General features: G+C 41.9%; 1 protein-coding gene across 1 annotated transcript in view; it reads left to right on the top strand.

Annotated features, from left to right (window-relative positions):
- The first annotated feature begins 4,929 nt into the window (after positions 1 to 4,929).
- Positions 4,930 to 26,861, top strand: part of TOX3 (TOX high mobility group box family member 3) — a 111,773-nt gene continuing 89,841 nt past the window's right edge. Inside the window, exon 1 of the mRNA XM_055299677.1 lies at positions 4,930 to 5,432. Within this exon, the coding sequence (XP_055155652.1) occupies positions 5,346 to 5,432 (87 nt within the window). The 5' untranslated portion in view covers positions 4,930 to 5,345. The remainder of the gene's footprint in view (positions 5,433 to 26,861) is intronic.

Below are 26,861 nucleotides of genomic sequence, written 5' to 3' on the forward strand. Positions count from 1 at the left end.
AAACCATTTGATAAACATGCTGTCTCTGAAAATTGTTCCTGTAAAAGAGGTCATTCTTTCACTTTAAAAGAAATAGAATATATTTCAGAAAACAGGCAGGACAACATACAAATTTTTGTTTTAAGGCAGAGTGTAAATACAGTGAAAATTGCACACCTCCTGATTGTGTGGAGTGTTTTGGTTTCTAAAATAGCTTTATTGAAGAGCTACTTAGGTCACAAGCAAATACTTGCTGCATTTCATATTTGTGGTAATGAATTCTTGGCTTAATAGTTTTTTGCTACCACGGTGTTGCAGGTGACTGTTCCATAATTACGATGTATCTGTCAGAACCTATGGGTGTATCTATTCTTTGTAAAAGTAATAGTCAACTGACAAAATGATTAGTTTTCTAGAGCTCTTCTTGTGCCTGGTAATACAGAGACCAATAGGACTAAAATTGTTTGTAGTAGTATGAGAAACAACCTCAGGTACACAACTGAATATATATTTATTATCATGAAGGAAAAGTTTGCTTATTTTTATCCCATTTCCCCAGATTTCTGTATTTTTTGGATTTCTGTATTTTTTTGACCAAAGTAAAAATATCAAAATAGCTCACATTTTCATACTAGAAGAGTTTAGATTCACTGAAAACTGAGGCTAACAACGTCTATGCTTGGGGATTTTTTTTCACACTATAATTCGTGTGTGGATCTCTCTATGGTGATTCGTTTTAGGTCCTGCACTGGTGATGTGTCATCAGGTCCCCCAAGTAAGAATTCTTCCTCTATACCATGTGTAGGTTCACTATGGTGAGAATCTTGGTAGGTTCTGACTTGCTTCTATCTGCATGTGGTTTAGCCTATGCACGCGAAGTGTTGATTTGCAGACACGAAACTCTCCTAAATTTCATGAGGATACACGTATTAAGAATCCAGGCTGGATAGGAATGCTACGCTTTATGACACAACACCAAGTTCAGATATAAAACTGAATATAAGATATTTTAGCAATATAATACATTAGCTGTTACTATGGGAATAGATGAGAGGAAACGTGAGTAGCCCTGGCCTTGTTAATTTCCACTTGGAGCTGTCGTTAATTTGGTTACATTACATATTGCAAAGATCATAATATTTGGATAGGGTTTTTCATCACCAAAACTCAAGAGAATTAAAGTGTATATACTGTTTAATAGTATTCGCATCTCATCTTGGGCAAGCAGAACACAGAGGGGTTAAATTACTTTCATAGATTCGTAAAAGTGGGGGTTCCACTGAGGTTTTTGGTTATAAAACTCTGGCAGGTTTAATGACGTCCTCATGGGGACTTTCTTGCATAATTTGAAACCAGATAAAGTAGAGGAAGTTTTTAGGTTCTGTCAAGATGTAAGGTGGTTTTCCCACAATGTAAAGTTTGTGTATTTTCTCCCCATTTTTAAGGGATTCTTGGATGACATTGACTATTTAATTAGAAACATCAAGCATTATCATAAGATGGACAGTTTTGATCCAAATCATCTCAAAACCCTAAAGGAATTTTCTTATGCCCAGAAGTTGTATTTTGGCTGCAGAATTGATTCTTCTGCTACCCTTCTAAGTCAATAACTGTTAGCATTGTTCAGCATAAATTCAAAGCATATTTAAGATATGTTCTTGGAGAAGTTTCTTCAAATTCAAGGCTAATCCAGTATAAAGGAAACCTTTGTCTATGGCTTTCAGAAACAAGACTGCTGACAGACTGAAAATAGTGACACCCTTAAGATAACAAATACCATGACAGTTACAATTGCATTTAATTTTTTAAAGCACTATTCTAAAGTTTTTAATGGATAGTCTTGAAAACCACTGTAACCCTTAAAATTAGATGATAGTGCGAAAGCAATGGAGAGTGTAATCAGATCAGTTCTAAAGGAAACCACATAGGATCCTAGTTTTTATGTCTGCGAAGGGTCTACAACAGCAGGGTACAAAAGGCCCCCATCCCACCCAAGGTAGATTGTTCTAATTCACATCAGAGGCCCTGGATACACTCTTCTCAAATCCTGCCTTAAGGTTCTCTGCAAACAAATTACACTATTAAAACATTCTGTTTTTTTTTTTCCTTCTTCCTTCCCGTGTTCTTTCTAAACTTTCTTTCTTTAATGAATATTTATTTCCTGCAAACAAACTATGTACCAAGCATGGTCTGAGGTTCTTGAGATCCAGCAATGATGTAGCAGTGTGCACTGCCTCATCCCTTGAGCCTTCTTATACAAATACCATGGGGTTGTAGAGGCTGGCATCCTTCACACTGTATGTGAGTTTGTTTTTCATGTTGCTTCTCTCAACAGCAGCTAGTGGCTGTGCCACGACAGTATCTCCAGGTGAATGGGATGGTTCAGGGCATGTATACACCTGTGCATGTGAGTACGTGTGTATTTTGTGTTCCAAGAGCCCAAATCATAGTCCTCTTTGAGGACTTCTATATGTGTCATGTTGGGAATTGAATCCTCTTTCTCATTCACAAGTGCCTAAAATCATGTCTGGCACATGGTAGGTATTCAAAATAAATAAATAAATAAATAAAGCTGCCAAATGCGTGGAGATTGGGTAAAATCGTCAAGTCAGCAGCCTTCACCAATGCCCTTTTTCTGTTCCAGTGATTTTCTCATTCTAAATGCCTCAACATACACATCTTCAGCTCATCACCCGGATTCTTCCCCTCCCCCGAAATCAAAATCTAAACTCAGATCTTTTGCTTACCTTACATCCTTAATCAAATAATAAAATGCAGACAGATGAGTACTGTTCCCTTCTCAAAGGTATTTGCATCCTAACAGGGAAGGGAATTTTAAGAGAAAGACTTTTCCAAAACAATGGCCAGGAGTTAGGGATCGTCACTGAGCATTCCTAACTCCTGAGAGCCTTAGGGGTAAAGTTCTCGCTTCATTTTCTAGGCTCTACCGCCCAAAGCTGAATGCAGTACATCAGCCCACTTGCAATTCCCATTCTTGCAGCTAGTGGGTTTCCACTGAGAAGCGTATTTATATTCCTGATCCTCGAAGTCTGATTACAAGCTCAGGTTTAGTCTCTGTAACTTTGATTATACTTTTCTTCATCCTTTAATCAAGCTCAGATTGCTCCAGATGCAAAACAGAATGAGCAGAAGGTGAGGATTGTGAGTGTGCAAAGAAAAACTTAAGCTTTCCAGACTTTTGGCTCCTTGTAAGAGCTATCTGTAAAATTTTTTAAAAAAATAATTCTTTTTTGGTACCCCAGATCATCACATTGCTCCTCTCCTGTGGCCAGATCCTGCTCTACAGGCCATTGTGAAATACTAATAGCGAAACTTAAAAGATGTTCTCTTGCGAGACAACAGGTGGCCACTGCAACCTCCAGCTCTGATTGGTGGAAAGGCCACAGGCGCCCAGTGGCCCAGAGAAAGGGCCTCCACTTCTGCGTTTCAAGAACTTACTCAATGGGGTGTTGTCCTGATAATATCTCAGCTCACTGTCAATTTGTGCAACCTGCTGGGCCATTAGGGAGCGCCGCTGGATTGTCAACGTTAAATGGAGACTAGGGAGGGGAAACCAAAGCTTTTTCTGGAGGGTGGGGATCGGAGTCAACCCCGGGACAATGTGGGCAGTTGTTTCTTTTCTGAACACGCACTGCTCTCTCATGCAGTAGTTTCCTGACCCAAGTTTTTGCTAAGAGAAGAGCAAATACACAAACTTTCACCTAATTGAAATTTATTTTTTTCTGCTCCGTTCCAGAAAGATAATATTGAGTGAAGGTACACACACAGGTGTCACAAGCCCGATCTACTTTGGAGAACAGAAGAAATGGAAAGAAAACCTATGTCATGCTTGTCTGAAAAAGCTCAGTCCCTGGGCCAGCAAGGTGTGATCAGGGGACGAAACTTAGCGAGTGTCATAGGAAATCTTTCAGAATGTCGCCATTCTGGTTAAAGTAGCTCGCAGATAACTAAACTGGGGAGGGCGCAGATCTCACGGCCTCTCCAGAACGTTCTCATCTAGTATAAAGCCCCTTTCCCTTCGCCAAGGCTGAAGGCCAAACTCTCAGATTAACTCAAAGCAATAAAGTCGATGAGAAAAAAAAATAAAGATGGAGCTTAAGAAATATAAAGAAATAAAGAGGGGTGGGTGAGTGCAGAGTGGGGAAGTTAATCAGCTAGGACCTTTTAGGAAAATAGGGACATTTTCTCTCCCAGGGCAGTGAATGATCTGCCTAGATCCAGTTACTCAAATGCCTTTCGAATACAAACAAGAGCAAAGAGAATACAAAGAGAACCGACACGAGGCTTCACCTGGGAAGCTTCAAGTCTGCCTACCTGTGAAAGGTCAGGCCCCAACACCCCTTCTGGGAAATCCTACAGGTGAACGTGGGGTCCCGGCTCCCGGCTACCGGGAGACACTCGTGCAGGTTGGCGTCTGGGTTAGGTGTGTCCACGCAGGGGACATTCGAGAGGCAAGGCGGGGTCGAGGAGAGGGGCCCGGGGACAGTCACTCATGAGGAAGGAAGGGGGGCTTGGGGAGGAAAGCGACAGGAAGGGAGCAGACGGCTTGGGGATGCTGGGGCCCGGGGAAGCTGTGGTCGCGCAGGAGCAGGGTGCGACACACGGGACGCAGGGCTGGCGTCCGCTTCGGCCGAGGAAAGGAGGGGAGAGAGGAGCGCTCCGAGGCAGCGGGGACAAAGAGGACCGGAGCGGGAAGGGGGGCGAGGTAGGGAGAAGAGGGGCCCCGGAGAGGGGGCGGCCGCGGCGGGGGTGATGGGGCCGGCGGGGCGGGGTGGGCGCGCCCGGAGGCGGTCCGGGCCGAGGAGCGCACCGGCGGGGCGGGCGGCGCGCCAGCTGCCCGCGGTGGGAGGGGCGGAGCGGCGGCGGCGCGGGGAGGGGACCGGCGGCGGAGGCAGGAGGGGGAGAAGGAGGGGAGGGGCCGGGCCCCTTGTCTCCGCGGCTCGTCTCCTCAGTCCGCCCAGGGAGGAGGAGGAGGAGCGGGGCCAGCCGCCGCCGTCCCAGCCTCGCCCAGCGCACCTGAACTCGCCGCGCCGCCCCGGGCCCCCGCGCCGCGCCCCGCGCCCCCGGCGCCCGGCCTGCGCGCAGCGCTGCCTCGGTGCCCCGGCGGGCCGCGTCCGCCGGGCCGCCTCCCGCTCTCCCGCGGCTCGCGTGGCCGCGCCTTTGTGTGCGGCGGCCGCGGCTCCCGAGCTCCTCGGGCTCTGGTCCCGGCGCCCCTCCGGCCGCGAGTCCCGCGCGCCACCCCCGGGCGCCCCCGACGGTGGATCTAGCGGCGGCGAGGAGGCGGGTCCTGGTCCCGGCCCCGGCGAACCCTAGTCCCGGCCCCCGGCCCCGGGCCCGGCTTCGGCATGGATGTGAGGTTCTACCCCGCGGCGGCCGGGGACCCTGCCAGCCTGGACTTCGCGCAGTGCCTGGGGTACTACGGCTACAGCAAGGTGACCGGGCTGGGCCGGGGGGGCGGGGGCCACCTTCCCTTCCCGGGCGCGCCCCGCGCTCGGGCTCACCGCCTGCTGCACTTTTCTTTGGCCTCTTTCCTCCCATGTCTACTCCTTTACCTTTGAGTCTTCGTCTCTGTCCAGCTCTCCCCGCTTCTCTTTCTGCCCCATCCCACGCCACTTTTTGTCCCCCAGCCGGCGCTCTCCTCAGCCCCTCTGCTCCCTCCCACCTCCCGCCAGACTCTCCTTTGCTGCCCCAAAGAAGCGAAGAGAGCCCGAGGACTGAAAGAGGGGCTTGCGTGTGATTGTTTGTTGCTATTATTAGTAAACACGATCGCAGCCCCCCTGGACTGAGTGAGGGGCTACGCAGGGGTCCCTGATCTCCTGGTCCGATGATCTTGCCCTCCCCCACCTCCAGTCCTTCTTACCTCCCCCACCTACTCGAGAGCCGGCCTCGGGGCCGCTTACGGACGGAAAGGAACAAACTTTTGAGTATGCCTTGGACAGGGGAGTGGGGGGAAGTGGTGGGACCCCGCAGGTGACCTTTGCTGCCCTTTCGCTAGGGCGCTTTGGACCTCGGAACCGGGGTGCCCGCCCCTCCCCGCTTAGAGTAAGTGGCTTCTTTACTCTCATTTTTTTGGGGGGGATAAGTTTTGCACTTCGGGGAGATCGGGATTGGAGACCTCCACACCATACCCTGGGGTCACCCCAACTTCTCCACCTCCCCCTGCGCCAACTTCGAGGACCGAGCGTTCCAGGTGGCGAGGTGGACCTCAGAAGGGCAGCGGGCGTCGCTCAGAGCAGCGAGGCGGGCGAGTGTCGCAGCCCTGGTACCCGGGCCGCGCGGAATTCCCCCCTAACCCCGGTGTCCTCCGTCCTCCCTGAAGCCCCCAGCGCCGAATTTGCCGAAAACATCACCCTGAGGGCGAGATTCAGAGAAACAGCCGCGCTCTGGATGGCCTGTGCCGTTTGAATGTGGTTTTCTTTCCCCTTCCTCCTGCTCCTCCCTCCTCCCTCCCTTTTTCTTTCAAATCGTAGTTTGTTTGTGATTGCTTGGAAAACAGGAGGAAATAAAGAGCCTGCTGAAAGAAAGGTGCTAAACAAAACTAATGAATAAATAACAGGAAGAGGAGGAAGTGCATCTAGAGTGAGGAACAGTTTGCTGTGCCCCGTGGCTGATGGAGGCTCGTGTTCCTTCCTATTTGTTTATACTCCGTTCCCAACTCCAGTGCTGAAGTTTGTAAAAGACGATTAGGGTCTCTCTTGCTCGCCCTCGCGTGTCATCATCGCCCAGCTCAGCGTCTGGCACAGAGGGGCCTCCCAACAAATATAGATCGAGGGGACTTTATTCCGTGTGCTTTAACCCTTTGGTGGTTGGAGCGTTCGTGCTCTCCGAATTCTAAGGGCTACGCTAAGCATTTATAGAGAGGCAAGAAAAGGCCGATCGCCGGAGCCAGAGTTTAGGATTAGTTTGTGTCCTCTGATTTTGGATTTACTCAGGTTATTAAATGCTTTAAAAGGTCCCCCATGTATGCTCAGTCAGGGACTTAGGCGGCCTAATTAAGTATGTAGTGTTTCTGAGAATCCACCTAATTGTTCCAGTGGGGTATTATTTATCCCCTTACAACTTAGCATGTGGATGCAAGCCTTGTATAAACTGGGCATGCTCTTATTTTTGGAAGCCATTACCTTGCCTAATGTAACTCCTTCTCTCTCTGATTTAAGATCAGCAACACTCGAATGACACCAAAATAGAAACCTATTGTACAAATGCAGTCACTGCAATGCGTGGCAAATCTCTGTTCACTGGGATCCCAAGGGTACTTCAAGGGACCAGAGGAAATTGGGGGTGTTTTGTGTGTGTCTCTTTTTTATTTTCTGAGAAAGGCTATTTTGAGTCTATTTAAGCTCAGAACATTTATTTCATGGAGGGTATATAAAGCTTGAAAACAGACATTATTTATTGAGATGCTTGTTCAGCTTCAGGAGTGTGGATGCAAGTTGGCTTATTGTCGTATTTTCTTAACGCAGCTATTTGCCTGAAATAACTTGCTTTCTTACTTATTTAGCAATCTGATCGTCATCAGTGCTCTGTGTACCCAAGTTATGAAAGTTAGACATAGCGCTTAATATTGGTAGGAATCAAATTATACTTATTGTAAGGGATGTTTGTATTGACTTCCTTGCAAGTAAAAATATAACTATCTTTAAGTTGAGCCACAATACTATATTTTGCTACTTTTATTTTCAGAAGTGAAAAACAATTTTATTTCCCATAATTCTTCTTTACAGAGAATATAGTAGAAGAGGAAGTATTAACTTTATGGGTATAAAGCAGCAAGTGCTAATTAAAGGTTTATAGCATTTTGTTTCACAGCTAATTTGTGTGTCTGAAGTGGTGCTGTTCAATATAGGTTTATACTGAAAATGTAAAAACTAGCATATAAAGACATGCATTTATTTTATTTGAAAATACTCACATTATTAATCTCTAAAGACTTAACTTTTGATGACATGTATTATATCTTTCTGGATGGGAAATGATGGATTTCAAAGAAAGTATGTTTCTGCCCTCTCTTGTTTTAATGACCATCTGGGAAACTTTGGAAGAAGCATCGAACTCTTGGCTTTAGGCTTAACAAGTGAAAGTTAGTGCTTATCTTTAAATTTATTTACAAACCGTGAATAATAGGGTTTCATTCATTTCTCTCTTTAACAAATGACCAGAGTCCTTTGTATAACTTATATGCATGTGTATTATCTTTACATTCTGTGAGTATATGGATCTTTTTCAAATGTCAGCGCTCATGAAAGTGTACTGTGTCTATGGAGAATGGATGAAAGAGTTTTGTGGGTTCAAAAGTCGTTGCAAGTAGGAGAATAACTTCAAATAAAATATAGCCAGGATCATTAAAATCAGTTAATAATTCATGAACCAGCCACTGATGTATAAACTTAAAGTCATCACTGTTTCCTAAGGGCTAATTTCCATTTTAATTTCAAGCAGAAAGTCGACTGTTTGAACATTTCTTTTTCTGGTGTGGTTAACAAATTAAACCCTGTATATTAAGAAATAAAAACTCATTATGTTACTCAAATGAATTGGTGACTCTTTGACTATATATTTGTAATTTTTCTTTCCTGAGTTCAATTTGTCTTTTCACCAGTAAGAAAACAATACACAGAATATCAATTAGCAAATATAATTCAGCACTAATCTGAAATCCAACATACTCCAAAATCCAAAACTTTTTTGAGCAGCGATGTGACAGTCAAAGGAAATGCTCATTGGAACATTTCGGATTTCAGATTTTTGGATTAGGGATGCTTAACTGGTAAGTATAATGCAAATATTCCAAAATCCGAAGAACACCTAAATCTGAAACTTCTAGTCCTAAGCATTTCAGATAAGGGATACTCAACCTGTAGCTGTCAGAATTCTGCCTTCCCAAAATAAGAGACTGTATTTAATGTGGGTGTGAGGAGAAATCATACAGTGGGTTGTTAATGAACTTGGACTAAACTCTAGTTACTAGCTATTTCTGCATATTTTTAGGGCTTTTCCTTTTCAATTATGGCTATTGACCTCTCACCCTTACTGAGATTAATGCTATGTTGTTTTTATTCTATCAGTCCCAGACCGTGCTTTCTAATTATTATGTGTATTGTTTATTGATCACTCTGCTTAATTAAGACATTCTTATATTAGTGCTTTGACTCCACCTGATTGGGCTTCTGCCTTGGCTAGCTTGAAGGGCAAAAGAAACTGAAGGGTAATTTGTCATTTGTCCATCTTCTTGGGGATCATGGTTCAAATTGAGAACATATTGAGAGGGGAATTTGATTGAAACTCTTCTTAGATTGAGAGATTCCTGTATCCTATCATGACAGGTCTTCACGTAAGATATTGAAGCCACATTGTGAAAAAGAAATAAGGTTTTCCTAAGAGCCTTAGACCAGGGGGCATAAACTCAATTGTCTCTTGGTACAGCAAGTTAGCCTACATGGAGATAGGGTTTGTGGCCAAGTAGAGAACATACCCCATTTAAAGGGGTAGCCTTGGTCAGCATTAGTAGAGTGTTGCCATGCCAACATTTGGGTCCAATATCTGTATACTTTACAATTCTTTTTTCAAGAGGATGATAATCTGGGTTTTTATGTGAATTATCATGAATTTTAAATGTGGGAATAAATTAACAAAAAAATAATTAAAATCATTATGTGGGACCCTCAAAACTTGCTTGTGTGCTGATTCCTGCACTTCTTGTCTTAAATTCATATGTAGATGAGGATCCAAACATAACTTTTTAATAAGTCATCTATGGTTTATGTGCAACTATGTGGACAGTTCTGCTCCCGTGTCCAACTATGTAGATAGTTGAATAGAATGGAGTAGAGCTGCGTAAAGAAATTTGTGACACCTGTGAAGACTAGACTTACCACAGAATGGTTGGCTTCAGGTTGGTACCCAGGGCCTTTTTAGAACCTTGGCAGCTCTAAGCACTATTGATCTGAGCTCCCCTCCACGCCCCATCAAACATTAAAATGCATCCACATCCTGCATTTAATCTAACATGATATGATACCATATCCGAGTTGATATGGATCCGTTGACTTAGTTTACATTTTGTAAATATTTAGCTTCACATCTATTAGCTGTAATTTTGTAGTTTTCTGGTGTTGTGTGGCCAGTTAATTTTTTTCTCACATTTTAAACATTGTTGTGGGCCCATGAGAAGCTTGCAGTTCTAAGTGTGTGGTATATAGTGACTAATGTTTAAAACAGTCCTGCTGCTCCTAACTAGAGGTCCACAAACTGTATTTGACCACTCCAGACGCTGGGCTATTGATGAAGACCCTGTGCTCAGTAGAGACTAGCATATAGTTAGCCAAAGAAAATTAATTTTAGTCATTTTAAATGAAGTCAGTGCATGTATGTGGTCACAGTTTTCAAAGTATGTGGCGATATTTCAAGGAATCTCTACTTCATGTCACAAACTCAGCTGGATGTGAATCCACTTGAAAATTTGTTTAATCTGCAGAGTATTAAAAAAGGCTCGGTTGTCTATATCTAAAAAACTTTGCATATAAATCTGGATTCCAGCTTTTCTTTAGAAATGTGGCAACACTCAACCAATATCCTTGTATGGCAACATCTGCTCGGTGTCCTTCAGATGTGCCTGTACCCCATAGTTCATCACGGCCTGCTTCACAGTCTGTCTCGTATTCAGACCTTTGTAATCCTCTCAGGTCCTGGAGGCTTCAACTTTGAAGACTTTGATTAAGAGGAGAAGAAACTAAAGGAGCAACAAATGATGCTCAAACCCAGAAAGGTTACTGCCACCAGACAAATTGCAGATCAAGTGCACCTCATGCTATGTACGGTAGTAGCCGAGATGGTAAAAAGTAATTTGTGATCGTTTTGTAGAGCAGTGTTTCTCAAACTTTACCATGCACAAGAACCACCTGGGAGCTTGTTATAACACAGACTTTTGGACTTTACCTTAGAGATTCTGATTCATGGGCCCAGGGCTGGGCTCCCAGGCAATGCTAAGGTTGTGGGTCTGTAGAGTACACACTTTGAGTAGCGCATCAAGCAGAGGGCCTTCTCAGGTCAAGAGTTTGCTCTTTCTAAGTTTATCAGTTAGAGTGCTTTGGGCTGCAAATAACAGAAAACTCAACAAACAGTGGCATAGACCATAAAAGACACTTGTTTACCTTCAAAGAAGTCTTTAGGTTGGCAGTTCCAGACTGTTTTGGATGGTTCAATCATGTCTTTAAGAGCCTTTCTTTGATTTTCTTTTTATTCTGCTATCCTTGGAGTTTTAGCAGTCTTCCCATGGCTACAAGTTGGCTGCTGTAGCTCTGGGTGTCACATCCTCACATGAAAACACACAAAATAAGAAGCAAGGTGATGGTGGTGGGAGTGGTAGCAAATGAGTACTTTCTCTTCCTGTACATCTCTTGGCAAGAAGGAAAAGCTTTTCCACTAGACCCTCTCTTTTATCTTATTGGTCAGAAATGGGTTGTGTACCAACCCTAGGCTGCTCACTAGCAGAGAGGAAGATTACTTTGATCAGTTTAGACCAATCCAATATCCCTTGAGGCTGGGCATTGCCATGTGAGCATAATTAATTAGTGTTGTGCTCTGTTAGCAAGGAAGAAGGCTGTTGGAAAGTCAATGATGTCTGCAACTGAGTGCATTCGAAGAATATACATATACACATAAATATTTTTTGAGATGGGGTCTTGCTATGTCACCCAGGCTTGAGTGCAGTGACCATGGCTTATTGTAGCCTCAATTTCCCAGGCTCAAGAGATGCACACATACCTGTGGTCCCAGCTACTCAGGCCTCCTGGGAGGCCTCCTGAGTAGCTGGGACCACAGGTGTGTGTTCACCATGCTTGGCTAACTTTTTCATTTTATTTTTTGCAGAGATAGGGTCTTGCTATGTTGCCAGGGTTGGTCTTGAACTCTTGGCCTCCAGTGATCCTCCTGCCTTTGACCTCCCAAAGTGCTGAGATTACAGGTGTGAACCACTGCGCCCAGCCTGAAAAGTTTTAAGTGGACTGGTGGCTTGGTTAGAGTTTTACTTTTGTAAAGATGGATCTGACCTTTTGAGTAGATTGCTGTAGGCCCTGGCAAGAGTAGGAGAGACCAGGAGTAGGATGCCATCACCCAGTTGAGATAAGGTATGGGAAGGATTTGAATCAAGGAGATGTGAATTTGGATGCAAAAGAAAAGAAAGCACTAAACAGAACCTCCGGACTGGAAGGCAGAAAGAGGAAGCAGAAATGATTGAGGGTGTTTGAATTTGGGGCCTGGACGAATGGTAAGACCTTGAGTGGAAGCAGAGCAGAGAGAGGAGAAGCTGGTTTTGAGGAAAGATAACCAGATCAAGCTCATTTTGAATATTTCAGTGGTATATTCTCACAGAGTCATGCACTGGAACTCAAGAGAGAGTTTGGGGCTAGACCACCAAAGATGGAGTCTTTCTGTTTGTGGTAAAGCAAATGAATGAAGTGAATTTGAGTCCTTCAAGAGGAAGGAGACAGGAAATGCAAGGACAACATCCTTGGACCTGAGGATTGGCTGGTGTTGCCAATTCTACTTCCCAGCCAGTGAGGCAGTAATTTAGGAAGTAACATGTGAAACTCGGAGAATTTGGAAATCCTACTGCACCATTAAAAACAATGACATAAACAAGGAGTGTGTGCTTATGTGTGTGTTTGCATGATGAGACATCCTTTCTCTCTTAATAGTTATTTGGAAGGAAACATTCTTGAATGTGTGAAACTCGGAGAATTTGGAAATCCTACTGCACCATTAAAAACAATGACATAAACAAGGAGTGTGTGTTTATGTGTGTGTTTGCATGATGAAACACCCTTTCTCTCTTAATAGTTATTTGGAAGGAAACATTCTTAAATGGTTATTAAGGGGGAATCATGCAAAATTTGCAGTAACATAATTTAAAACCATATTAGCCATTTATGAATGAAAACATTTATTTTTTTGGAAGACTCTTGTTTTGGATTTTGTGAAATGTTAATGGTGTCATAACTATTTTAGAGAATCTGTTTTGAGTATGGTTAATAAGAAAGGACAGGATTTTTGTTGAGTATACTTACAAATTCAAATATATTTTGAAGGTGGATTTAGTGCTCTAAAACAAACAAACAAACAAAAAACCCTGTTTAAAAATATAAGGAGTAGAGGCTTTTATTTAAGGTCTGCATGAGCTTCTCACAGGTTTAATCTTATCCCTTTGAGGTAGATCATTTTATTTTCTTTGTTTCCTAGGTTTGTATCCTTAATCTCTTCCTCAGGGAGGCCATGTTCTCTTAAATATGTTTCATGCTTGTGTAAAACACGCCAGACCCTGGAAAATGGCCCTTCTTGTATGATTAACATTCTATCTTTAATCTTAATTCAATTTTGCTTTGTTTATAAAAGAAGAATTTGAAGATAGACAAATGGGCTAATATGAAGACACATTTGAGTTTTTACTCTAAATTCGTATTTGAATGATATATACTCATTCTTTTGGGGGAGTGAGGTTTTAAGCTGGGTCCTTCTATTCCAAATGTTGCAAATTTAATGTAGCCTTATCTACATTGACTAAATTGTTTATGCAGAAGAGTTATGTCAAAGATGGTGGTAAGAGTGAGTTTTAAAATTCAATTTATTTTAAATGGATGTAGTATAACTGTACTGTATTGTGCGATTTTTCCAGCAGTTTCTACAGCTAATTTGTAATAAGCAAGGGATTTACTGTAGAATAATAAAAATTCTATAGTTTCTTTAAAAAATCTCCTAGGTGTAGGAAGTAGAAGTTCAAAATGCTGACCTGACTAGAAAACTTTTACGAAATATGTATGATTGATTGGAAGTTGATCTTCTTGCAAAGGGGATGAGTTAAATCTAGAAATATCAAGCAGTTAATAAAATATACTCGGTAGATCCATCGTGCTGCTCCTTGATGCCAACTTATCTTTAATGAGAGATTCAACCCTTATTATTTGACTTATTTAAAAATTCTAATAAGAAAGTTTAATGGAAAGTGGTTAAAATGATTGTTTTAGTAAAAATGCTTTGGTTGCAAGTGAGAAAAAGACTTCAGTCAAACTGAGTTAAATAGAAAAGGGATTGTAAGTTTTGTTTCAGGCATAGCTGGATCTAGAGTCTCAAGGGATGCTATCAAGACTTTCTTAGATTAGCTCTGCTTTCATCCGTTTTTTTCTTTCTTTCTTTCTTTTTTTTTTTTTTTTTTTTTTTTCATATCAGCCAGGCTGTACTCAAGTAGTGGGAAGTTGTCCAGCAGCAGCTCCAAGTTACATTCTCACAGCTCAGCTTCTTCAAGAGGGAGAGATTCTTTCTTGCTTGTTTCAGCAGCTTTTCTGGATCAAGTCTCATTGGATAGACTTGGGTCCCATGCCCAGGCTCATTGCCATGTAGGCATGCCAGTGGGGGAGCTGGACACTGTCATCTTCTTGGAAGCCACAGGAGCTATGAGTATGGAGCAGTGGTTCTTCGGCGGGAAAACAAAGTGCTGATGTCACAATGAGAGAATGTGGGTGTAGGATAGGAAAGCAAAGTCCATTGAAATGGCTAACTGGAGTGAAGCTTGATGATTTTGAAGATTTCTGAGGATTTCCATTGTCTATGTTTATTATTATTCTTTGTGGAAACCAAAATGAGCCTGTGCTTATGTAATGTAAATATCATACATATTGTTTATATTAGGAACACTCTTCTTGTTGGGGCTGAGATTGGATGTGGTCTGTCTTCAAGAAACCTATAGGTCACCTGGATATTCTGTGGATGTGAGATTTTCTCTTTCCATGGTGGGAGATGTGGTTGGTTGAGAACAAAGTGTGGAGACACTAGAATGTCTGGTGAAAGATCCTAGGTTGTATTGAGTAGGTACTAGTAAACTATGTGTGTATGTGTGTGTCTCGGTACATTTGCATATGTATGTGTTTACATTACATATATGTGTGTATAGGTAGAGGGTGACATTTTGAAGTGGGGCTAATGAGAAGATATTTTCAAGACAATGTCTGAACATGTTTGAAGAAGAGATTAGAGAGAGAGTGAGAGAGCTATTGAATGATGGATTGGGTGGTCAGTTGCTGTTGGAATGAAGACTGTAGATAAAGGAGAGTTAGCCCTTAAATGAAGCCTTGGTAACTATTTCTTTGCGATAATAGGAAAGAAAGAGAAGATGGCTGAAGATTCATATATATATAAAATATGTAAATATGTGAACACGTGTATATATACGTATATATGTACACACACACACACACACACACACACACACACACACCACTGCACTCCAGCCTGGGAAACACAGCAAGACCTTGACTCTTAAAAATATCAAGAGTTAAGGAAAAGGGTCAGTGGATTGGACTGTGGGAACAAGATTCTCAGTGGCTGTATGGATATAGAGTGAGAAATGTATCTTGTTCTACATATACACATATATATATATATATATATATATGTATAGTGTATATCTATTTCAGTAGAAAAGATGTTGGGGAAGAGAGGAGAGAGAGAGAGAACAATATGTATGGGCATGGGAATTGATTGACAAGCCTGAGATCTATCCCTGTGTACTTTTCCTACCTCCTTTTCTTACCACTCCTCCCCTCTACCCTCGCTTTATGTGTTTTAACAGTACCAGCCTTCATTCCATCTTTTTTAACTTGCTATTCTCTCTGTCTAGAGCCCTCTCCCCAAATGTTTTTACTTGGCTGGCCTCTTCTCAGCACCCATGTCTGAGCCCAGATATCACCTTCAAGAATTTCCTGACCATTTAAAAATATCTCAATTTCTAAAACATCCTTTTCCCCATTCCTCTAATTAATATCTCTCTACCTTCATAATTTTGTTCGTAGCATGTACCCTATTTGAATTTCTTGATTATTCATTTATTCATCTGCTGCTTGTTGATCTCTTTCCACTGAAATGTAAACTTCATGAGGGTAGGGGGTGTATTTACTTTGATACACATGGTATATCTCACATTTAGAGAAGTGCCTGGCACATAAAATGTGGTAAGAAGTGAACTAGAGATGAATAAAAATACTGTTGAGCAGAAGATCTGATTGTAGTTTAGTATTTGAGTGAATATGTGTTGACATAGTATGGGTCAGACACTTCTAGGCAATAGGAATGCAGCAGTGAAGTCACTTGTCCATTTTCAAGGAGCTGGACTGCAGTTATGATGATCCCTATTAGAAATGTTTAAGTTTACATTTTATTTTTATTTTTTTTTTATCAGTATTTGATGTGTTGGTGGCAGGAAGAGAACAATGGATATGAAGATGATGTGGTGGCGGATTTTGCCTAGGCAGGGATGAGAGAAGAACAGTAGCTGAGGGAAATGAGGTATCGAAGTGATTGCTTTTAATCCAACTATTCAGGCCATTGAAGAAATGGTCAAGGAATAGGAGGCCCCCATAATAGCAAAGAGGGCACATTAGGGTTCAACTTATATGCAATAGAAAAAATCTTGAACAGCAATGTCTTAAATGAAGTAAATACTCATTTCTTGTTTCCCTAACCAAATCTAGAGGGAAGTAGTCCAAGGCTAGTATGGGGGCTTCTTAAACACTGAAGAGCCAAGCTGCTTCTAGCTATCCTGTGACCCTCATCCTTATGGCTCAAGGTTGACCTCTAGTCAACCTCCATGGTCTGACCAGCAAGGAGGAGGAAGGGGATTGAAGGGGATCAAGGGCAAACGGAGGTTTCCAGAAGCTGCCACATGTCACTTTGCTTATATCTCACTGGCTAGCCTGCATCACATGGCCACACCTGGGTACTCAGGAAATGTACTTTATATTGTGGCTGGCAATGTGCCCAGTGAAACTCTCAATTACTATGGAAGGAGTGAGTGGAGAGGAAGGGACACCAGGTAGTTCAGCAGGTGTGTTGTGTGTGAATGAGCTATGGGTGAGGTCTGAGAAACCCGTCTTGGGTATCTCCAAGTTTGAAATTTTATGTATACTCTGTAGTGTTCCTGTTTTTCCTAAACTTCAAAGTTTTAGTTTTTATGTGCTTCTTGGATGATCCTCTTTTGGTGAGAGAGATACACTGTGATAAGATTTATATCTTTTCAGGCCTTTCTTCAGTTTTGGGATTTTATTTTGGGCACGCTTAAAATACCCAGTGATTTATATTCTTTGCAAGAACCACACATCATTATGTCCTAATTTTAATTGATTACCTGCATTTTAGGCCCAAATTTCCCCTCTTTTCAAAATTTTTCCTGAGTTTTTGTAGTGCCATTTATCAAGTCCCAACTCTTGGTAACAAAATTTTGAACATTAGTTAATATTTAGTTGGCATTTTAAAAACCAGTTTTTTTAAAACATGATGTTTTTCCTTTTTGATCAAACCTAGTTTATTTCTCACTCCTTATATCCCTGTATCCACTGAGAATCTTGTTCCCACAGTCCAATCTACTGGCCTTTTCCATTAACTCTTTTTTGTTTTTTTTAAGAGTCAGGGTCTTATTGTTTTGCCCCGGCTGGAGTGCAGTGGTGTGATCACAGCCACTGCAGCCTCAAACTCCTGGGCTCAAGCAAACCTCCTACTTTAGCTTCCTGAGTAGCTAGAACTGCAAGTGCACACCCCATACCCAGCTAATTTTTAATATTTTTGTAGAGATGGGGTCTCGTTATGTTGACCAGACTGGTCTTGAACTCCTGGCCTCAAGTGACCCTCTCGCCTTGGCCCTCCAAAGTGTTGGAATTACAGACGTGAGCCACTGCACCTGGCCAACCTTTGACTTTGTATATAACCTTGACTACGAGGACTTGTCAGCTATGCTTGCCACTACTACCTAATCTCCTCTGCCCCCTTTCTTTGCTGTTGTATTTTTTGTGCCAGCCTTAGAGTTTCATTTCTCAGCTTCGGGATAAGCTGTGTCCGTTTTCCTTACTAAAAGTTAATGCTGCCTGACTGTCCCTGGGCCTTTGCTGCCGAATCCTTTTCATCTGTTTATTTTCTTGGGCATTGTCCACAATGGATATTCTGTCTTTCATACTCTTTTCTGGTCCCAGTCAAACCAACCTACCCTCATTTTAGAGGAGGCCTCCAATCTTTTATTTATGAAGAATTTGATATTATCTGCCTTAGATCTCTGATTTGTCATCCTCACCCATTTAGGGACCAGTTCTTTCTTTCTTCCAGGCCCAGAGAGGGCAGCTTCTACTCTGGGATAAATCCTTCCAACAGTCCTTCCTGCCTGTTGAATATTCTTGGTTCTGCAACAGCTCCCATCTTCCCTGTCTCTTGCCTTTCTACCTTCAAATGTGCCCAGATGTCTTCTGACTTCCACTATAGATTTTCCAGTCTTCGCTTTGAGTGCTACCTCACTTGTAACAACTTTTGCTGTCTTCTCATTTGCATCCACATTATTATATGCTACATATTTTTATTTACCTCTTTTTTTCTCTTAAATAAATTAATGTGAAATTAAGACTACTGCAAATGGAAAACCTGATTGCTTTCCACACATAAAAGAAAATCCTAAAAATAAACACAAAAGGGGTGTAAACAGTGTTTTTCAAATCTCACTGGAGACCTTGCTTGCCTAAGGCTCTGTTCTCTGTTGAACTCTGTTGAAAAGGGAGATTTGCAAGTGTTAGGGAGGTGTCGAAGATGGCTTAGTACCAAGCCAAGACTTTGTCTTATTTTATCTGGGGGATTGAAAGGGAATTCAAAACAGAATGACTTTCTCAAGATGTCATTAAATGCTCTTCAGTCCTTGTCTTTGTACTTCCTAGAGCAGAGCTTCTCAAACTTGAATGGCACATGGGGGTGTGGATAAAAGACAGGTAATAGGTCTGGGGTGGGCCTGAGAGTGGGCATTGCTAACAAGTTCCCAAGTGATGCTGGCATGAATGGTCCCAGCCACACTTGTGATTGTAGAGTCCTAGAGAAAGGACCATTCACATTTACACTTTTGTCCAACTCTGTTGACCTCGTCTTCAACATCTCTCTGAATGATTCTTCAAACAAGTAATCTTTACCTAGGGTTCCATATCTTTCCCACCCAGGCCCTCCTTAACACTCCATAGACCACTTCTATTTCTTGTTACGTTACTGACACTGTCTCCTCACTCTTCTCCAGCGAGCTCTGCCTTGACAGATCAAACTTCAATCATTCATGCAAAAATACCAGTGCCTTCTCTAGGCAGATGCTCTGCTAAGCCCAGTGCTATACTTCCCTGATGAGTCCTTGACTTCTCCTACCCCCACTTTTATCCTCTGTGTCCCCTGCCCCCATGTTGCTGGTTCCCTGATATTATATACTTGAATGTTTCTGATCGCCATTGCCCTGTTGTCTTGTCTACAGCTTTCCCCCTTCTTCCTAGGAATTGGGAATATCCTCCTAAAGCTTGACCTCTTACTCTCTTGCCTCTGTATGTTTTTTGCTTTTTAGGCAGACGGGTGTTGTTTGTATCAGTTATCTATCGCTAGTGACAAACCACCTCTAAACTTTGTGACTTCAAAAACACATATTTTGTTTGTGATTCTGCATATCAGCAATTTAGGCTGGGCACAGAAGGGCAGTGCTTCTCCTCTTCTGGGTCTCTTATGTGTTTGCAGTCAACTGCAGATTGGCAGGGAGGGTTTGCTTCAGGAGGTTGGCTGGCTGTCCACTGGGGTCCTTCAGTTCTCTGGCATGTATCTTTCACCTCCAGCACGCCAGCCTGGGCTTGTTCATGATGGCAGTATTTCGAGACAGCAGGAAGGTACACAAGAACCCTTGAGTCCAGGCCCAGAAATGGCACACTGTTCCTTCTACTACATTCTACTGGCTAAAGCAAGTCACTGGACCAGCCCAGGTTCTAGGGGAGAGGACACAGAATCCATTTCTTGATGGGAGGAGCCACAAAGTTACATTACAGAAGGGCATGAATAGACAGAGGTGTGGAGAATTGTGGCCATTTTTGCAATCTACCTCAGGGTCTCAAATCCTCATCTCTATTGTGATCTACATTTCTCATCTCCTGCATAGTGTCTCTTTCCAGGCTATGACCGCTTCCCTGTCTGCCGTCAGTTCAAATCCAGCATAAGCCAGAGGGCAACCTGCATCCCCACTGCCCCCCAAACTCCCCTGTGAATTTCTATTTTTTTCGGTGCCATATCATTTCCAGGTGCAAAACTTCAAAATTAATTTAGGTTACTCGGCTTCTTTCATTCCCTTAGTCCAGGGAGTCTTCATGTCTTCTTTATTTTACTTCTGATAATCTTTTTCTTTTCTTTCAGCCGTCAGTATCCTAGCCCAGGCCTCGCTCCCTGCTTGTCATCTTTTCTCACCTTCGATGGAATCTATGCTTTACTTCTGGTTTAATCTTCTAAAGGATAGCTTAGACAGCTACCATTTTCCTTCTGAACACTTCCAATGTCTTGCAATGTGTTCTCAGACTTGCCACATTCATTTCCGTTATATCTACCTATCACTGCTATTATTTATAATTTTTTCACTGACCCACTTTTTAATTTGTATCACCATTGCATATGGCGACCCTATATTGCTTGCCATGTGTAAAGATTACCCATACAATAAATGCATAGCTATTAAACTTTTAAAAAGTTTTTTAGATACCACTTAAGTTAATCTAATATGAATAGTAGACACTGAGAACACTGGCTTTCAGGGTAAGTTGCTATGTCCTCAACTTGACATTGAACACCCTCCATATTTAGTATCAAACTTACCACCTTAAGCAAAAATAAAATTCCTTGGAAAACAGCTGGTGAGTTTTCTTAACTGTTTGAGTTCTGCTCAGGGTCACTACTGACAGTCATTGCAGTGGTAATAGATCAGCACCACAAACTAGGATTGCCTGCCTTTATATTTTTGCACCTTTCCTGGATATATTCATTGTTTTTAAAATAGCTATTGTCCATGTGACTCAAAACCCATTGTTTATAATAAATAACTTTCCTGGTGGCATAAAAGCCTTGCTCTGCCTGCATTAATAACTTTCCGAATATCCTCCCCAATCCTGCCTTTGGCTAATGATTTCTAATTGCCAATGGGGTAAAATAATATATTACATATTCCTCTTTTTACGTCTTGTCTCAATCCTAGATTCCTAGAAGACACTGTAGTTTTGACTATACAGCTTTAATCACCTGAGCCTTTCTTCATAGTTTAAACACTGAAAACAGTGGAGCTATAAGCAGGTACAAGATGGCAGGTGACAGCATTTTCCTTCCTCCATGTTTTTCAAGGCTGCATGATTATTAGGGTGAAGCTTTTGGAAGTCCAAGGCAGAAACCAAGTAAAGGAAAACCTAGTCAAGTTAAAAGCTAGTAAGAAGAGTGATAACAGAAGACCAAGAAGAATGCAATGGATGGGAGTGATCTAGAAGATTCTTATATCAGGGAGAAAGACCATTCAGTTGTAGAGAGGAAAAAGAGAAGGGTATAGTTAAAAAAAAAAAAAAAAAGAGTGGCCAGGCATGGTGGCTCACGCCTGTAATCCCAACACTTTGGGAGGCCGAGGCAGGGCACATCACCTGAGGTCAGGAGTTCCAGACCATCCTGGCCAACCATGGCCAACATGGTGAAACCCCGTCTCTACTACAAATATAAAAAGTAGCCGGGCATGGTGGTGGGCACCTGTAATCCCAGCTACTCGGGAGATTGAGGCCGGAGAATTGCTTGAACCTGGGAGGCAGAGGTTGCAGTGGGTTGAGATCATGCCACTGCACTTTAGCCTGGGCAAGAGAGTGAGACACTGTCTCAAAAAAAAAAAAAAAAAAAAAGTGGGGCGGGGGGCAGGTCAACCCTAAGTTAACAGATACATTTGATGACAGACAAAACTCATGGCCTGATTCCAGTTGCACACTAAAATTTCCATTGTAACACTACCCATACATTAGAATTCAACTTCCTGGGACGCTTTTCCTGATGATAAATGTTGCCAACATATGTAATGGTTTTGACATAGGATTTTTGTCCTTCTTGAAGTCCCTGCTGCCCAGTGTGTGTTAATAAAATCTGTTGGAAAAAATAATATATCTAAGGAGAATGGCCTGAAGAATATGCCTTGCTTCCTTCCGTTCATCCAGATAACCTAATTTGATAATAGATTTCTGCCAGAGTTGTGAGAGAGCTGAATGCTCACGATGGCATCTTATGTGGCACCCCACTTCACAGTTGCCTTCACAAGCCCTCTCTGCTTTATTGAATTGCACACTGATTAAGGCTTCACTTTGTATTGAGAGGATCATGAGTAATGGTTTCGTGAACATCATTTTTTAAAAAAATTCTGTTTACAATGTATAGCTCATTACACCTCATGGTGTCTTTTAAAATGATGATTTACGAGAATCTTCTTGGGTTACTATATCAAGAAGAACTGAAAAAAGTCCACTTCGCTGTATCTTATTGGGTATTAATCTTACCATTCTTGTTCTTTCTTTGCATTGATGGCCAAGAAGCTTGGAGTCAAACAGGAAACCCATTTAGTAGCTGTCTAGGGTAGTACGATGTGCATTCCTGTGTGCTGGCCATCTAGGCTTTATTATTTTCTCAAATTTACTTTTTCCTTGCTTTGATTCACCTGTTACTTACCTTTTAAAAGTCAAATATGCTTTTAAAAGTCACCTCACTTCCTTTGTAGCGAAAGGCAGGCTATGAATAAATACTTAAAGCACTTATAAGTACAATGACTATGTTTGTATAGTGTCCAGGCTAGTATTCTTATCATTCTAAAAGGGAAATTTTCACATTTAAAAAAAAATAAAGCCTACTATGTCAATATTGTAAAACTAAAAAACAAGCTCTTATCTCTTCTTATTTTAGTCTTTTTATAAAGGTGGATACAATTCTTTATTTACAGTACTTGCTAGAATTTATTTCTTATGGGATATTTCCCCCTAGAATTATAGAATCTACTGAAATGATGAAAACAGGAAAATTAGTATACTCTGTGAGACTTTAAATTAATGTTTGAGCTCTTTTGTCATTCAAAAAGTATTAATTCCTGAAAGTTGACCTCCTGATATAATCAGCATTGATCTAGATTTTACCTGAAGACTGTGCTAAGGTTAACTTGGCATTGGGGATCCATTGGACTGGTGGCCAAGTTGTCGTCTGGTCCACGTGTAAATCCCATGATCCCTGAGTTAGCTCCCTAGTGGTTACAAAGAGTTTCTGCACTCATGCAGGGCATTTGTCCTTTGAGAAAGTGGCCATTTTAGCTTCAGGAAGCCTGCCCGGTGCCTGGTGCCACATGAGTCTTGCTCAAACTGAGAAGCAGTTAACCTCTTATAAAACCAGCCACCCTCTTAGATTGCTTTCAAGTGGCTCATGGCAATACAAATGTACTTCACCATTGTCTTGGGGTCACTGGTTTGTTTAATCAGTCTCTTGAATATTGGGAAACTTTTGGTAACTTTGGAAAGCAGCCTAATTCCTTCCCCCTTAGGTTGGTTCTGCTTATCTAAGGTTAGACTCAAGAGGTCTAATGGGTTTCAGTGACTCCACATATGAAGCAGTTGGCCGGCTGGCAGGGTGCGAGAGAGAGAGGCTAGGGAACCAGGCAGTCTGCCCAGTTTGAACTGGGGTTCCACCATTTATTGACCCTGTGATCTCTGGCATGTTCCTGAGCCTCTCAGCATCATCATTTCTGAAATGGAGATTTCACTCTGCTGGGTGCTGGACAGATGGTGGTGAAAAAAAAACAGATCAAGTCTTGCCCATAGCACACACTTCCTAGGGGGTTATAAACCCACCTACTCCATAGAGTTATTGTATGTGATTAATACACTTACCTTCTAGAGGACACTAATAACATTTGCAACAGAGGGTCGTTGTAAATATAGACTGTAACTCTCTGTATACCAAGCATTTCATTAATGTCACCATTATCATCATTATTATTCTAAAATATTATTAACATCCTAAGATCAGGTCAGTTTTTAACATGTGGATAAGTTGCTGAACATAGACTCTGGGAGAAGAATCCTACTTCAGAATATTTTAACAGAACTATCTGGGGTCACCGATAGATGCCCCACTGTTCTTTATTTGATGTATAACTTAAGCAGGATTTCTTAATCTCAGCACTGTTGATGTTTTGGGCCAAATAGTTCTTTGTTTAGGGGAACTTTCCTGTTTATCGTAGGATGTTTAGCAGCATCCCTGGCCTCCACCCACTAGATGCCAGTAGCACCCCCAGTTATGACAACAAAATATGTCTTTAGATGTTGCCAAATGGCCCCTGGTTCAGAACCACTGAGCTAGAAGAATATTTTGGAAAACTTTCTGGTTCTGTCATTTAGAAAGTGCTAACTGGGATGAGTTATTCCTTTGTTACAAAGGGCATCTATCTAAATATAGGGCAGTTATTTCTCTAGGGCCTGATGGAGCTAAAAGGAGCCTCCATCATTGTGTTCCCCAGAATAGCTAAGAGGCCAGCACTCATTCTGAGGAGTAGATAGTCACCAGGGAAGGAGGCTCCTGGATCAGGTAAAATAATCTACACCTGTTTCAGCACCTTGCAAATGTTTTCTTTTTCCATCTCCCTCTTTCCATTAGAGAATATCTCTAGGTTAGCAAAAAGACATTTCAAACTTATAAAGCTGTGTGATCTGGCGGATTGAAAAGAGAAGGTCTTTGTTCATTTGAGGAAATAGTTGTCCTTCAGCAGGGGATTTGCCTGAATTGGGGCCCACCTGTGTCTCTGGGTGCTTGAACTAAGTCACAAAGCTATTTAGGAGGAATTGTTAAAACACCACCAATGACTGGTTCTGTGCAACGATGATATTAAAATAATAAATAGAAGCAATATGTCAAGGGTTTTGATTTCTTGTTCCATTTCTCCTAATATTGTGGGAGCACACTCTGGCTCATTATTTTGTGTGTTTGGTTCTAGTATACCTACTAGTTTTTTCTTTTCTTTACTTGTTTATTTTTTTATTTTTTAATCTTGAGTCACATGAACCTCAAGCTCTGAAGTCTTTTTATTCATTCATTCCTCAAATATTTATGGAATGGCTACTGCGTCTGGCATGGAGTGCACAGAGATTTAAGAAGCAGTTTTGTCCTTCCCAACTGTGATTTCCAGAGAGTAGTGACCGTTGTGTTTCGTTTGTTCGCTGCTGTGTGTTTAGTACCCAGCACTGTGCCTGGCATGTAGGAGAATCTCAATACATGACTAGTTATGAGATTTTATGCCAACATTTAGTGTTCTTTGCTTAAAGATTTCATAAGCTGATTACACATTCTTGGAACAATTGACAGGATGTCTTAAGAAAGTCTGTAGCAATTTTTTTAAAAGAACACATTCCAAGAAAATGTATTGTTGTAGGCCAGCGTTTCCCAAACAGTAAATGGCAAAGATTACCTGGTTAGAGCCTTCCCAAGCAGTTGTCACTGTGACCCTCTTCTCTCTACTACGCCTGGAATTCCCGAAGGAGAGGGGAGTGCTGAAGACAACAATGTCCCCTCTCTGGCTCTGATCAGGGGTTTATTGTCAGGAAATCCCCCTTTTCAGGGACTTCATTGTCTGTATCCTCTAACCAGCCCTCCCCCACCACCCCCATCCCCTGCCAGCCAACGATTTCAAGGCTTTATGGAAATGAAAAGTTGCTCTTCTTCACAAAAAAGATTGGGGGAGATAAAGTGATTAACACTTATTTTGTTCAGGAATCCATCCGAGCTACCATCCTTGAACACTCATTTGGCTTGTTGGAAGGGTAATCTCTTTCAGAAACATTGGACAGAATTGACCAATTCATTATGTATGTAAGTCTGCTTAAGAATGTTTAATTCAGTGTGCCCTCATCTCCTGGCTTCGTAATCTCCCGCCTTGGCTATTCTGTTCTCTTTGAGTTTCTGCAACTCATTTCTCCCTGATTATTGAAGCTTTCCCTGGACATTCCAGGCAGACTTGGCCGAATCTTGATGAATAGATTTATGAGGGAAAAAAAATACCATCCTCTTTTATTTGGTTATTGATGACCAGATTGTTCTGGGGTAATTAAACTTGGGAAACTACAAATTTAGGCAGAAAAGTATGAGAATACTTAAGCCAATGGGAATGTTGGAGAATATTTCAAAGGCAGTGGGAAGTTCTTATAAAAAGTAGCTACTTTGGGCAACATGGGCAGTTCCTGAACAGCCAATTCTGGAAGATCTAGATTAAAACAAACCTTTAGTTCTTTGTGGGCATACTAATATTTGCACTATTTAAAAACAGGAACAAGTAATTTGATTATGGGCACCTTTCAATGCGATGTATTGCATATTTTTTTCCTAATCGTTTTCCTTTTGGGTTCATTAGACAGGTTTCCATTAAAGTACATTATCACTGCTGCTACCTATAACAAGGAAGAGAGGGAGTGGACAAAATATTGGAAAATGTTGGAATGGTGTGCGTGTGTGTGTGTGTGTATGTGTGCACACATGCACGGACTTGCATTTTGGCATGAACACTCTATAGAACTCAAATGGACTTCCCAATATTGGAGAGGAGTAGAGGTGTGAGATGAGCCCCTCTTTTTAGTTATTGCCTTTGTAGTTCATGCCCCCAGTGTCTTTGATAGCAAAGATACTTTGGGATACAGTGATAAATCCTTGACGTTGCTCTTGATTTGAAATTAGTGTTTGCCCTCTGAGTATAGATGGTAATGTTACTGATTGCAGGATGCATGCTCTTAGCAAGTGTCCAGGTACCCAAAGTAGCATTTGATTATCTTCTTTTGTATGTCCTTTATTGTCATAGTAATTTAGGTAGACACTCTGGACTCCACGTAAGGTTTTCTTCCATTTCCTTTCCAGTAGGAGAGCTTCAGGAAAAAAGGACAGAGGAAACGAAAGAGAGCCCCCCTCCCCAAACTTAATTAAATGGATCTTTAGTGTACTGAAAGAAGATACATGGATAGCCC

The sequence above is a fragment of the Symphalangus syndactylus genome, chromosome 11, assembly GCF_028878055.3.
Source record: "Symphalangus syndactylus isolate Jambi chromosome 11, NHGRI_mSymSyn1-v2.1_pri, whole genome shotgun sequence".
Taxonomy (NCBI): Eukaryota; Metazoa; Chordata; class Mammalia; order Primates; family Hylobatidae; genus Symphalangus; species Symphalangus syndactylus.